This window comes from Portunus trituberculatus, chromosome 40 (genome assembly GCF_017591435.1).
Source record: "Portunus trituberculatus isolate SZX2019 chromosome 40, ASM1759143v1, whole genome shotgun sequence".
Lineage (NCBI taxonomy): Eukaryota > Metazoa > Arthropoda > Malacostraca > Decapoda > Portunidae > Portunus > Portunus trituberculatus.
The window spans coordinates 21,749,035-21,764,424 of record NC_059294.1 but is presented as its reverse complement, the minus strand read 5'-3'; the positions used below and the strand labels follow the sequence as shown (position 1 = coordinate 21,764,424).

Here is a 15,390-nt window from a genome sequence, read left to right as displayed (position 1 = left end):
CAGAGAGTTAGTATTAGGAAGTGTCTTCGGCCTCATGCTGTTCCTGGTGTTTATAAATGATCTGCTAGATGTAACATATAGTTGAATGGGAAACTTTTTGGTGCTGATGTAAAAATATACAAGAGAATTAAGAACCACAATGACAGGACAACAGTGCAAGAATTGGTGAAATTTATAGCTAGCAAGAATTGGTGAAATTTATAGCTATTGGAGTCAAAAATGGCAACTCAGATTTAACAAAGAGAAGTAGTAAATCATGCATGTCAGCAGGAATAAACCTGAGTACCATTATCGTCTAAGGACAATGGAGCTAGCAGCCACACAGGAGGAGAAGGATCTTGAAGTTTTCATCACAAGCATCCTAACACCAACTCTACAAGTGTTTAAAGCAATAGCTAAAGCAAACTCTGGTTGGGCTTCAAGCAAACCTTTACATGCATTGACACAGATGTTTTTACCTCTATAAGTTTATAGTCAGACCCCATTTACAGTACTGTGTCCAAGCCTGGTCACCATATACTAAGATGGATGTTGGTAAGTTAGAAGAGGTGTAGTGTTATGCCATGAAATTAGTCCCTAAATTGCCTGACATGTCATACAGCAGAGATTACTACACTTTTGTCTCACCATTCACTACCCTTGAAGAACAGGATAAGGAGCCGCCGTGGTACAGTGGAACCATGCGTGCTTTGGGGTCCGAGGGGTCTCCAAGTGCACGGGTTCGAATCCTGTCCACGGTCCGAGTGTAGGTTGGGCTTCCTCACTCGGGGCAACAGTTTCCTAGCGGGTGGGCTTTCAGATAGGAGGTACCCCAAAAAGTATCCCCTTTAGCCCATAAATTCCTGTGAAAAGCCCACATGGTATAAAAAAAAAAAAAAGGGGCAGGGAGGGGGGCATGAAAGAAACATTCAAAATCTTTAAGGCAAAAGTTTGTGGTGGAAACTTTCTCCAACTGGCACCAGCAGGCAGGCACGCACATGAAACTGTTGGAAGATATGACTCAGAACATCTAAGTGAAGCAAATTTTTCAACACGTGGTTAGTGAACGATTAGAGCAGTCTAAGTGATGAGATCCAGTAGCCAAAGAAAAGATATGATCAGCTCATGACTAGGATAATGAGAAGAGGCACCTTAAATGAGCAGTGACTTCTTTACCTCTTATACTATTACTACAGTAAGCAATGGCATATGTATTACTAACATTTCACCATTGAACATTATGGTTAAAAGTAAGAGAATAATGTTAACACTATGAGCACATATGTGGGTGAATATTGAATTCTACTTACATCTTCATACTGGACTTGTTCGCAACTATAAAAAAACACATTGATGATAAAGATATGATTAGTTATTCATGTTCCTAATACTATCTTAACTTTTATTTTCCAGCATTTTCTGTGATATGGCCTTTAACTTATTTTCTGTCAATGTCTTCTTAAATAGATCAATAGATCCATATACCCTTCATAATGTCACTAAAAAAGTCTAATCATACACAAAAATCAAGAGAAAAATGTGTCCCAGTACTGAAGAGATTAAGACTATTCTGTATCAATCATAGCGGTGGTGGTTGGCATCTTGTATAGGTGATAATTTGTATAGTGTCAACAGATCACATGTTACAGTATTTGTATTCTCGCTTTTTCTGTATTTCGTCCTGACGTGGTGATGGGCTTAATAAATCCAGTAGATATAGACTAGTCTGTATTGTTATGAACCTTTTTTTATATCTGGCAGAGAAATACACAAATATTAGATTTAACGGTAAACTTTTGAGCTAAATTAACTTCATAATTAATTATTACAATAGTTAGATTCTACGGCTAATGAAATCAAGTACATAAAACTTTACACATTTGAATTTTCCGCTTGCCTCGGTCCTCGGAGACTTTCAAGGTAAACAAACAATGACGCAATCTAGCACTCCGAGCCCGAGGCCGCTCCGGCTGCATCAGCTGGGCGCTCGTCAGTCTTCTTACCACCACAATGAGATTACAATTCTTCCTAGTGCTCTCCGGAATTCTCATGTTAACGTGCATGGCATACAAGCCGGTGATAATTATCCATGGCGTCTGGGACTTGAGATTTAGTCTCAACTTTCTGGCGGAACAGATAAGACAAGTAAATATAACTACTTTGAATTGTCTCATGAAAAGATCTTGTAGAGGTAGGCAGTAGACCAGATGTTAGAGGTTAGTGTTCCTGTTTGTGATGTAATAGTTTGTGTATCCTTGGTTCTTGATCAGCGCGTGCTTTTTTTTTTTTTTTCTTGTGACACATTTACTCAAATTTGATGTGTCATGTTCGTTATTTATTGTAGTTATAAAGAAAGATGAAAAGGGTAATTTTATGCATAGTTTATATTTATTTATTCATCATATATTTTGACGGACATTTTACTCTCATAGAGCCAGTGATGGAAGATTACCGAACTATGTGTACCCAGCCAGACTACTGTACTTGAATGTCCAGTAATTTATGACTAAGTAGATGATTTTTTTTTTTTAGTAAGCCACGTCATATTGATTTAAAACAAAACTTTCATTACAAAACTCTTCATCTCCCACTTCAGCCCCTCCATCTGATTAATGTGCATGGTCTTTTAATTGTCATATGTAATATAATAAAATTTGCAAAAACTCACACACCTGGCTGACACTAGGTAGTTTTGAAATGCCTTTTGACATTGGTGCAGCTACATCTGTGCTGATGTGGTAACAAGACCTTATGTGCAGTCACTATCAGGTTCCTACTTGCTGATTGGATGTTTGCCCTTTAGGTTCGGAAAGGCAAAAGCTACCCTGGGCACATTTGCTTGAGTTTGCCTTGCAAGCAAAGAGTTTGACTTGCCGGTGACACTGTACTGAAAATGCCTCAATTGCCCTTCAATTTCTCAACTGTAATTTTTCTCACCATTACATGATTTCCTTTCATGCTCTATTGCTCTTTGCTTTACATATCAGTAGCTAGTCTTCATGTGAGTTTGCTCTTTTACATGGTTACTAATTTTCTTCCTTCCATCTGTCATGCATACTTTAGCCAAACATATGTATCTTAGGCTATGATCCTTTGCAAGATACACCTTATATAAAAGCAGAAATAAAAAAAATAATGTTTGATGGTTTTGCTGTGTTGTAGTATGTGTTGTGAGGATTGTAGTATAAGCAGATCAGTAAATTCATGATGATTCTTTATGTTTCAGTATCACATTGGGACAGAAGTTCACATCATAGACATTCTGCATGGATGGCGTTCCCTTGCTCCTTTGTGGTACCAGGTCAAGAAATTCCATGAACAAATGCTACCTGTTATGCAGAAAGCTTCAGATGGAGTCATACTTATAGGTAATACATGCCACCACACACAATTTGTTTACATTATCATTCAACTTTTCGCTGAGAAATTAAATGCATTTTTGTAATTGTTATTATTATTATTATTATTATTATTATTATTATCATCATCATTATTGAGGTCTCCAATCCCAGTTACTAGAGGAGACATGGGGCTCTCTTCACACAGCTAGGCAGACTCTTAGGGTTCAGGAAGAAGGAACAAGGAATGCACTGGAACAGTGCTTAGCAGCACACAGGCAGAGGCAGCACAAAGATTGGTAGCAGGGCACACATCACACAGTTCTGTTACCAGTGAGGACAGCGTTTGAGGACACGGCATGACTCTCACTGGCCTTGTGAGAGCAGGCTGAGCAGGGTGATCCAGCAGATGTGACAGACACACAAGAGAGAGAGAGAGGGAAGCAGGTGTATCCATAAGCAGGGCTGAAGAACCTGCCCTGGCACTGGCCATTCACCAAGTTGTCACCTCCTTGTTCTCAACTTGAGGTGAATGTGAAGCTTTGTGGCACCTGTGCAAAGCTTTGTAGCATAGTAAATATTTCAGAAACAAAGCAGTAATCTAGTGTACACACATTTTTTCTTCACAGTACAATGTTGTGCATGAAGGCAGTCTATTAAGATAAGGTTGTATGGACAGGGTACTCTCAAGGGGGTGTCATCAGCCGAGGCATCGTAGAGACCACGGAACACAACATCACCACCTTTATTTCTCTCTCGTCCCCTCAAGCTGGGCAGTATGGAGGTGAGGATTTGCATTCTCTCTCTTTCTCTCTTTCTCTCTCTCTCTCTCTCTCTCTCTCTCTCTCTCTCTCTCTCTCTCTGTAAGGTAATAATCTGCATAAATATGATAAAACAAGATCATCACATAAGAGCTACCAATCAGTGTTGTCTGCTATTTAAGTGTCAATTCATCGATCTCATCCCCTACATTACTGCCCCTGTTGTACAAGTCTATGTGTAATTCCGATACTTGGAGTTATGAATTGCTCAAACTCTAGCTAATTTGTGTACGTGTATTATCATATGATATTATGTCCAGTTTCTTAATATTATAATGGCTTGCCTTAGAGCATCATGAAAATACTGAGAAATTTATCTGAAAGTGATCAGTTGGCTAAAATGAAACATGATTCAAGCACTGTTATCAATCAGTCCAAGATGATCACCAAACATCACTGCATTACCAGCTGTTGCAGTCCTAAGGAAGGAAAAAACAGTCACATCCCATTTTAACACATGTTGTACTATGTATATATATATATATATATATATATATATATATATATATATATATATATATATATATATATATATATATATATATATATATATATATATATATATATATATATATATATATATATATATATATATATATATATATATATATATATATATATATATATATATATATATATATATATATACACGGTGCAGCACAGAAACTTGCTGATTTGAAGACTAAGTCATTATAATGTACACTAATGTATGTATGTAAGTAACTTTATAATGTTGATGATCTTAAATTTATGAAGGGAGGGAGAGTGGAGCAGGAAATACACTAGCTGGCAACCTGTGGAATGTAAAGAAAGGGCACATCATTGCACAGCATACAAAACTTATGTACCACATTTCCACAAGGCTTTCCATTTTATCCATGCTGCTATAATGGATATATCTTAGTATTCATATACCTATGCTCATGCCACGAGGATAACCTTGAATCCGTGGCACTGAGTGATAGTTAATTATTAATGACATACCGCAGTATTTCATTAATAATTCACTATCACTCAGTGCCACAGAGTCAAGGTTATCCTCATGGCATGAGCGTATATGAATACTAAGATATGATATCCATTATAGCAGGCAATAGAGGAGTGGAAACAAATATCATGGGGAAAGACAATACGCAGGCTAAAAGGGTCACAAGAAGAAGCGGCTGAGTCGCTGAGTCTCCCACTTCGTCCGTGGCTCATCTCATTTCTGCTTTATTTTTTGGTATTCCATGTAAAATTTCACTTTATGCATTACAAAACAATCCTTTCTTGGGGGCAAGATTTGTAAAAAGCTAATAGAAATGTTGTTTTGTGAACATAAATGTGAGAATATGAGAGAATTTGTACGTAGCTCCTCTAACTTCCAATGACTCATATGACATCATAAAAGTAGTGGTACACCGGTGGCCCAATATGCTGCCAAACGTGTATATAATTTTTTTTCTAACCCATATGGTATGTTGGGGACCAGCCCAGAACGCATCCCCCCCTATTTCCATTATTTCATATGGAAAAATTATGTCCGCTTAACGAATTTTTGCTCTACGAACAGCTTTGACACCCCCTATCCTGTTTGTTAAGTGGAGTATTACTGTACAGGCAACCCCTGCTTAAGGTTCACACAATGAAATTTCACTACAACGAAGGTTTCCTTTTACTACCACCTGCTCGTTTAACGAACACCAAACTCGCTTTAATGAAATTTTATCCAGGTAATTTTTTCCAAGTTTGAAAGCCCTCCTGTGTCACGCAAGCTGACAGGCTTTTGAATACACCAGCGCCTCTCGTGGACAAAATGTGCACCACTCACTCCCCTTAGTACGAAACAATAACAGCATCAGCAGCAGCTCGTCTTCCCTTGCTCTACATGCCACCAAAACGCCCTGCAATGTCGCCTAGCATTGCTAAGAGGACCAGGAAGTCTCTTACTCTCGAAGTGAAGCTGGATATTATTCACAGACACGAGAGAGGCGAGAAAACTAATAGCATTGCTTCCCACCATGGCTTGACTTCATCTACTGTCTACTATTTTCAAGTCAGCAGACTCTATTAACAAGGCTGATGAGATCATATCTTCCTTGCAAGCTAAAAGAACCACCTGAACTCGTGACTCTGCAATGGATAAAATGGAAAGCCTTGTGGAAATGTGGTACATAAGTTTTGTATGCTGTGTAATGATGCGCCCTTTCTTTACATTCCACAGGTTGCCAGCTAGTGTATTACCTGCTCCACTTTCCCTCCCTTCATAAATTTAAGATCATCAACATTATAAAGTTACTTACACACATACATTAGTGTACATTATAATGACTTAGTCTTAAATTAAACTGCTTAAATGTTTAACTTCATAATTTTTACTTTCATTAAACCTTTTACTGTACTATGATGCACTCTCGCTTTGTTTACTCTTAATGGAAGCTAAAGTCAGGGGTTAAACTTGTTATAATTGGTTCGCTTAACGAAAATTCGCTTAACGAAGTTTTTTTTTAGGAACGTAACCCCTTCGTTAAGCGGGGTTTACCTGTACTTTTCACACCCCTTTCTCTCATGATACACATGATTCATATGCCATTCTTCTCTTTAAGAGATAGAAGTAGAATGTAACTAACTTGGAAAACTTTGATTTGCTTATTCCTTATTCTTTTCTTTTTCATTGTTGCATTTGAGATATTTCTGCTGTTTGATTTTTTTTAATCTCCCCTTCTCAGTTTCTGCTTATTTTTGTGAAAACTATTATGTTGACTTTATTCCAGTAATTACTTTATCAATTCAGATTTAATGTATTTTGTTCTCAAATTACATAATTTGCTTTTGTTGCAGATGATTTTCTTCGATTGATATTTCCACAGTATATTAAAGAAACCGTATATGAGGTATTCTACTCAAGAATTGGCCAGAGGGTGTCTGTTGCTAATTACTGGAATGACCCGCATCACCAGGCCTTGTATTACAAGTTTGTACCGTTATATCTCAAGTGCATGGATTTCATGTAGTATACAGGCCTAGATTTTAGAACCACCTATCACTGACTTTATGCAATAGTTTGTCACTTGCTATTTAATCTTTCAAAAATGCATTCCTTTACCTTTTCTTAATTTATACTTCTCCTTTTTATAGTATATAAGTTGTAGCATTTCTAGCTAGAAACCACATTGTGTTCTTTTAGATTTTATGTTTTATAAAGGAGAAAAGAAGGATTCATATTATAAATTATCACATTCATATCAAGCTTTCAATCATGTCTGGGGTTTTTTTTAACAGTACATATCCTTAAAGTTACTCATTATACCCAGATGTAATTCACTCTCTGTTCTTAGTCCTCCAGTGAAACCAGACTTATATTTAGATGGGCTTTGATATGAAGAAAGTGTTCCTTTTTCGTGAAGTTTCTTTCTTTTTGAGTTGTAGCAGCTAGCAAGAGGTCACTAAATTCGTAGATTTTCAGCTTCTAAAGCACACTGAATAGAATTGTTTTATATATATTAAAATTAAAAAGAAGAGCTAGTTTTAAGCAAGCATGCTTTAATACCATATATATTATTCTTCAAGCAAATAGATTTATTCTCTCTCCTTTGAGATTTTTTAAATTATTTTTATTTTCCTTTTTGGAAGGTGTTAGATCTACCTTTTGTGGAATTGTTGCACCAATATCCTGCTGTACTCAGAAATCATCATTTGATTTTTCAATTGTGAATTGTTCCAGAAGTCTCTCAAAAATGTAATATATAATACATTCTTCCTAGTAGTATGTAACAGTAAAAGGACAATAATTGCAGGATTTTTTTTTTTTTTTTTTTTTTTTATGATTAGTTTCACAGTTTATGCTTGGAAATTTGATTTCTGATTCCTTCTTGTCACACAGGTATTCTGACTACCTCCCATACTTAAACAATGAAATCAATGATTCATATAGCAAGGAATACCGACAGAACTTCTTAAAGCTGAAAAAGCTGGTTCTAATTGGAGGCCCAGATGATGGAGTCATCACCCCTTGGCAGTCAAGGTATGGTTTATCATTGTATCTAATAATTTTATTGTTATAATTTTTTTGATGCATGAATGATAATAATTTCACATGGAATTTTTTACTAATTTTTTGCATTTGAAGGTCATGTACACCACCCATGCAAGTTCTGGCTTTGAAAACACAAAAAAAATGCATGTTCATTCTGGCCCATAAAGAAACTGACTTTTCCCACTGTGCCTCCTACTTTATTCTCTTATTTCAAAATATATACCTTTAAATTGATGGTTGTGTTGCAATTTCATTGAAGAATGTTCTTGTAAAGAAAAAATCTGTGAAATACATTTTATTGAAAAAGAGAGAAAAGAGGACAGACACAAACGACACACATATGTATGAGCAACCTCCCATGTAAGACAGAATATTATATCCTCCTAGAGACATAACATTATATCCTCCTCCTAAATACAGAGCATTATATCCTCCTAGAGACTTACAGGCAGTCACACACACACACACACACGGGACACCGTCGATGGCGGATGTGGTCGCTGAGCTCCAGAGCAATCATCTCTAATTCTACAGTTACCATTGCCTAAGAGTAACCAAGGTGGGAAAGGAGCTTGTAATGTTTGTCCCGTCTCCATATAGTCATGTTAACTGTTGATTAGCAAAATAATGTCCAGGGAAGGTGAATATAAACTGTAGCCTGCGTTTGAGCCATCAGCTGGTTTGTTTACATCTGCGCAACATGGCGGCCGTGAACTCGAAAGATGAATCAGACTTCACAGGATTTCAAGGAATAATGGAGAAGAGCTTTATGTGAAGAAAATTCTGGAGTTGGAAGGTAAAATTGAAAAACTGTTTGAAAAGTATGGGGCCTGGAAACGAGTTATGACAATGTAATGAAAGAGTGTGCCGATATGAAGAAGGAAAATGAAGTACTGAAAGAGGAAGTTAAGTTAATTAAAGTGAATTGCGAAAATGTGGAGAATCTCTAGGAAAAGTGATGGAGAAGCAGGCTGAATGGAAAAAAAGTCAGGAAGTGGAAAGAAAGGAGGTAAATTACAAAGTTGCAAGTCTGGAAAAGGAAATCAAAGAGTCTGGGGAGAAAACTTTGGGCCTTGCTGAAATTATAGATCAACAGATCATAGAAGAGAAGATTGCTGAGAAAGTGGTGAAGGTTATTAAGTCAAATGAGACATTGGTGAGGGAAACTGTAGACAAAAAGAGATGTGTGGTGATATTTGGTGTGGAGGAGGATAAGACACCGAGTAAAATGGAGAGAGAGAAAACATAAAAAGGTGATAAATAATATCATTAATGTGGTGCAGGAGGAGGAAAAGACCTAGTACAAGAAATAGAGGACTTCCATAGAATTGGAAAGTTCACAAGAGAAGGTATGAGGCCAATAAGAATCAAACTTAAGTCACAAAAGGATGTAGATGAATTGGTGGAGAAGTCATGGAGGCTAGCCCAGCAGGAAACAACAAGGAAGATTTGGTTGAGAAGAGATCTCGGTGAAAAGGAAAGAGAAATGTTAAATGAGTTGAGAAAGGAGGCTTTGAAAAAAATGAAGAGAGGACAGAAGAGGAGAAGAAAGAGTTTTTCTGGAGAATCTTGGATATGAGACTGAGGAAGTGGTTCATAACCCAGAAAAGTACAGCAAGAAAGGACTAAAGAAACTTACGATGAGCGGAATGTAATGTATTCCAACATAAATGGAGTGATATCGGGATTTTAGAACTCAACGATTACTTGAGGGACAAGAACCCAGATATTGTGGGTCTTACTGAAACAAAACTGAGAGAGGAGAAGACCTGATGATGGTTGGAGAAGGAAATATAATGTTTGGAAAAGAAATAGAGTAGGTAAGATGGGAGGAGGAGTGATGTTGCTGGTTAAAAAGATATAAAGGTGGATCAAGTGAAAGAAGGTATGGGAAAGGCAGAAGTGCTAAAGATCAGAGCAGAAACTAATGAAGGAAAAAGAGGCACTACATAGTGGTGTACGTACCACCTAAGACAAATGCATGGTCAGTACAGGAATATGAAGAAATGATAAGTGATACAGGAACATGTCTGGAAGAAATGTTGGGTGGCTGTGAACGAACTATAATGATGGGAGATTTTAATTGTAAAGAGGTGTGTTGGGAGGACTGGTCAATGGAAGGATCAGAGACAACATGGGGAAATACACTATTGACACTGGCAATGGAAAATGTGTTAACTCAGTGGGTCAAAGAAGATACTAGGTTTGGAGGAGAGGGAGCATCGTCAAGACTGGACTTGGTCTTTAGTACAGAGCCAATGGTCATTGAGGAGATGAGGGTGGAGTGCCCTTTAGCAAAGAGTGATCATGCAGTTTTGGAGTTCAAGGTGATAGATGAAGAGAAATCTAGAAGAAATGAAGAATATAAAGTGGGAAGATGGAATTATGCCAAGACAGATTTTGGAAACCTAAAGAAATTCTTTCAAGAGACAAATTGGATGAAATTCAAGAGTGCTAAGGAGCAAATGAAAAGTGGAAGGAATTTATAAAAATATACAAAGAAGGTGAGAAAAATTTGTACCAATAAGACAACATAGAGAAGTTGGAAAGCAGGACTGGTTTAACGATAGATGTGAAAAGGCTAGAACAAGAAAAGAGGATGCATGGAAGAGGTGGAGAAGGAAAAGACGGATTAAGCAGTGGGAAAGTTACAAAAGAGCAAGAAATGAATATGTGTTGATTAGAAGAGAAGAAAGAAAGAAACAAGAAAAGGATATAATTGATAAATGTAAAGACCAACCAAGGCTTTTTACAGACATGTGAACAACAACATCAAAAATAGAGAAAGTATTGAAAGTTTAGAAGTAAATGGAGTATGCAGTGAGGATCCCAGGAAATGGCAGAGGCTATGAATGGATGCTTTCGGAAGGTATTCACAAAGGAGACTGCTTTTGACAAACCACTGGTAATGGAACAGAAAGGGATTATGAAGGAGTTTCAAGTAACTGTGGAGGAGATCAAGAATATGATGGGGAGTTTAGAAGTGAGAAAAGCTGTGGGACCTGATGGGGTATCAGGATGGATTTTAAGAGAATGCAGGAGCAACTGGCAGAAAAAGTTTGTGAAGTAATTGATGCCTCATTAAGGGAAGGTGTAGTGCCCCAAGACTGGAAAAGAGCTAACATTGTCCCAATTTATAAATCAGGTAACAAGAGAGACCCATTGAACTATAGACCAGTGTCACTTACAAGTGTGGTAGCTAAGATGTGTGAGAGGGTGGTGAAGAATAGATGGACAGACTTCTTGGAGAAAATGACATACTTTGTGAGTGTCAATTTGGTTTTAGAAAAGGGCGTTCATGCACGACAAACCTGATATGTTACTATTCGAGGGTGATAGATGTAATACAGGAAAGAGATGGTTGGGCTGATGGAATATATCTGGATTTAAAAAAGGCCTTTGATAAGGTACCACACCGGAGACTGATCTGGAAACTTGAAATGGTAGGAGGAGTGCATGGCAGTTTACTAAAATGGATGGAAGACTTTTGGTAGGAAGAGAAATGAGAACAATAATTAAGGACAGACCATCAGAATGGGGCTTGGTGGAGAGTGGAGTTCCACAGGGATCAGTGTTGGCACCAGTAATGTTCGCGGTCTACATAAATGACATGGTGGATGGGGTGTCCAGTTATGTGAGCCTATTTGCAGACGATGCAAAATTGTTAAGAAAAGTGAGATGTGACAAAGATTGCGAACTACTCCAGGAAGACTTGGACAGAATATGGAAATGGAGCTGTACATGGCAAATGGAGTTCAACACGACAAAATGCAAGAAAATAGAGTTTGGCAAGAGTGAAAGAAGAATCAGGAGTATGTACAAGATAGGAAATGAAGACATAAAACCAGTCATGAAGAAAAAGACCTTGGGGTGACAATTACCAATGACCTATCGCCAGAGAGACATATAAACAAAATAATTGGAGAAGTATTGAACTTATTGAGGAACATAAGAGTGGCGTTCAGATATTTAGATGAAGAAATGATGAAGAAAATAATTACTGCAATGATAAGACCGAGGCTTGAATATGCAACAATACAGTGGGCTCGAACTTAAAGAAACACATAAGGAAACTAGAGAAAGTACAGAGGGCTGCAACAAAAATGGTGCCTGACTTAAGAGATTTGACTTATGAAGACAGACTGAAAAGAATGCAACTTCCGACCCTGGAAAACAGAAGAGAAAGGGGAGACCTGATAGCAATATACAGAGTGATGATTGGCATGGAAAAATGGATAGGGAAGATCTGTGTATGTGGAATGAAAGAATGTCGAGAGGGCATGGGAAAAACTAAAATGGCCACTTATAGGAGAGATGTGAAAAATATAGCTTCCTCATAGAAGGGTGGAAGCATGGAATAGTTTAGACGTGGAAGTGGTCAACGCAAGGAATATTCATGATTTTAAGAAAAAGCTGGACATTAGTAGATATGGAGACGGGACAGTACGAGCATAGCTCCTATCCCGTATGTTACAATTAGGTTAATTAGGTAAATACACACACACACACACGCACGCACGCACACACACACACACACACACACACACACACACACACACACACACACACACACACACACACACACACACACACACACACACACACACACACACACACACACACTGAAAAGATAGACAAGGAAGAGCTAGTGCTGGTGACAGAAGAAGCTGGAAGGACAAGAGGGCATGCAAAGATCAGGATGAAGCAGTGTGTGAAGGATATTGGAAAATACAATTTTCCACATAGAATAGTGGAAAAGTGGAATGCATTGAGTGATGAAGTTGTTGCAGCACATAATCTGCATAGCTTTAAAGGAAAATTGGATAAATGGAGAGACAAGACACTATAAGCCCCACTCAAACCCTGTACAATACAACTAGGTAAATACAGTTAGGTAAATATAGTTATTAAATCTTATGGCATCAAAACTTTTATCAACAAGCTTATCAACCAGTCACATTGAACAATAATTCGTACACACCATGATTAACAAAACTAGAGAGGGATAAAGGACCTCTTTTAAGATAGCAACAATATGCCAAAACAAACAAGGATGCTGTGATGGGAATGTTAAGACCATGTGGCACACAAAAATGTATAGGACTGCATTTTGTCAAGCTCTCAATGGGAGCTAAGCCTATATATTTCAACAGGGCTGCTGACACCAATTATTTGGCAATGAATACTACTCAATAATGCCCCTCTATAATACATCCTCCATCATTCCCTCTAGAAATGTTCATCTTGTCTCTCTTGACTGCAATGGTTGAATGTGCATGGCAAAGCAAGTTGGCCTCATGTCTCAGCCAATAAATCATGCAGTGGGCTGAGGTAGGAGTGAGAAAGTGCGCCGTGCCTTGCCTTGTTCCCTGCACAACTCACAAACCTTTCATCAAGAAAATATAATGTTTCAAAAAATTATTAAGGGCCAACTACAGGGGCTGTATGGGATCTGATTTCTCTACATATAGACAAGATTGACTCTTCTAATGAGGACCCTGCTCTTCATTGGTTAGATAGCTTCCAGTTGTGGATAGATTATCACTTTGAGGTTAGTGTTGCAATTTGGGTTATTACAAAGATCAAGGAAAAAACAAAACCTTCAGATAGTTTTCAAAGCATTGTAACATAATATATTGTAGTAAACTGGACAACAAAACAGAAAAATTAGGAATTATTGGTCTAACAACAAAATTTATGTGTAAAACTACTCCAAATTATTATTTTTTCATTTCTTTCTTGTTTTTCATTTTTATTGGCAACTTAATGTATTTAAATTTTAGAAAGCTTGATAGATATTAGCTTTGTATTTATGATAAAACCTGTTTCCTCTTTCAGCCATTTTGGATATTTTGACAGTGAAGAAAATATTACTGAAATGAGAGACCAGATTTTTTATCAACAAGATCTGTTTGGCCTCCACACATTAGATAAAGGTGGGAGGATCAAGATTTATGAAGTACCTGGAGTGTATCACACAAATTGGCATCACAACATGTCTGTCATCAAGAATTGTATCCTTCCATGGTTAGACTGATGCCATCATCTTGGTGGAACTTTGATGAAGTGCATTAGTTAAGTTTTTATACAATTAATTATGTACAAATTGTGTGTTTGCCATAGATAGAGAACATCTTCAAAGAACAGGGTACAGTCTTTAAACTTCAGAGAACTTGTGTTAATCTAGTCCAAAATTCATATAACTTCTGAAGTGCAACAATGATGTGTTAGTAGTTTTATACTAGCAGAATTTGTCAACTTCAATTAGACCATTGTGCTCACGGTGAGCTTGGGAAGAATTTTTTCATTATTCTAATTTCATACCTGGTATCATGTAAAGGTATGTTATTCAAAGATGCAGCTTTTTCTGCTGCCATATACAATACAGTTTAACAATACGGGTTTATATATCTGCTTAGGTGGCTTTTACGAATGCTCTTTGATACTCTTTGGTCAGTGTGAATGCTGTATTGATTAGTTGTTTCTGAATGACAAAAAGTGAGATGGTATCCTACTTTTTGAGTCTTTTTTTTTTTCTCTCTTGTTATTGCCTTTTTTTTCTATTTTATTGTTATTATTTTTTATCTGGATATCAGTGACCAGCACATGGTTATCTTCTTTGATTTTTATGTTTTGATTATGATAGTGTCTAAAACTGCTACAGATTACTTATCATTGTAAATAGCTGGCTATTATTATTATTATTATTATTATTATTGTTATTATTATCATTATTATTATTATTATTATTATTATTATTACTATTATTATTATTATTTGAATAATCACTTTTCATAAGCTCTTAGTGTGGATATGAAATTTATTAAAGAAAAACACCACAAGTACTGTTATAGACTTGTGTTTTAGAAGAGTTCATAATTTTTCAACTTCTGGATCACCACCCAACTAACCATAATTTCTTCTGGTTCCTGATATTTCTCTCTCTCTCTCTCTCTCTCTCTCTCTCTCTCTCTCTCTCTCTCTCTCTCTCTCTCTCTCTCTCTCTCTCTCTCTCTCTCTCTCTCTCTCTCTCTCTCTCTCTCTGTATATATATATATATATATATATATATATATATATATATATATATATATATATATATATATATATATATATATATATATATGTGTGTGTGTGTGTGTGTGTGTGTGTGTGTGTGTGTGTGTGTGTGTGTGTGTGTGTGTGTGTGTGTGTAATTCACCTCGGTAACCTGCTGGTCACCCAGCCAGTCTTCCCC

General features: G+C 37.0%; 1 protein-coding gene across 2 annotated transcripts; it reads left to right on the top strand.

Moving 5' to 3' along the window:
• Positions 1 to 1,899: 1,899 nt before the first annotated feature.
• Positions 1,900 to 15,153, top strand: LOC123516052 (lysosomal thioesterase PPT2-A-like). Of its 2 annotated transcripts, XM_045275071.1 has the most exons (6): positions 1,906 to 2,124; positions 3,206 to 3,347; positions 3,997 to 4,101; positions 6,959 to 7,091; positions 8,001 to 8,141; positions 13,992 to 15,153. In XM_045275071.1, the coding sequence occupies exons 1-6, from the start codon at positions 1,990 to 1,992 to the stop codon at positions 14,188 to 14,190; spliced, it is 855 nt and encodes a 284-aa protein (XP_045131006.1). In that variant the 5' UTR covers positions 1,906 to 1,989; the 3' UTR covers positions 14,191 to 15,153. The 2 variants fall into 2 exon arrangements, with proteins under 2 accessions (XP_045131007.1, XP_045131006.1); XM_045275072.1 differs by lacking the exon at positions 3,997 to 4,101 and having other exon boundaries at positions 1,900 to 2,124.
• Positions 15,154 to 15,390: the final 237 nt, after the last annotated feature.

Bases quoted from the DNA above. Each gene is read 5' to 3' on its own strand.
- LOC123516052 (XM_045275071.1), top strand. From the start codon at position 1,990: ATGAGATTACAATTCTTCCTAGTGCTCTCCGGAATTCTCATGTTAACG. The intron at 4,102-6,958 runs GTGAGGATTTGC...CTTTTGTTGCAG, and splicing joins TCAAGCTGGGCAGTATGGAG to ATGATTTTCTTCGATTGATA. The intron at 7,092-8,000 runs GTTTGTACCGTT...CTTGTCACACAG, and splicing joins CACCAGGCCTTGTATTACAA to GTATTCTGACTACCTCCCAT.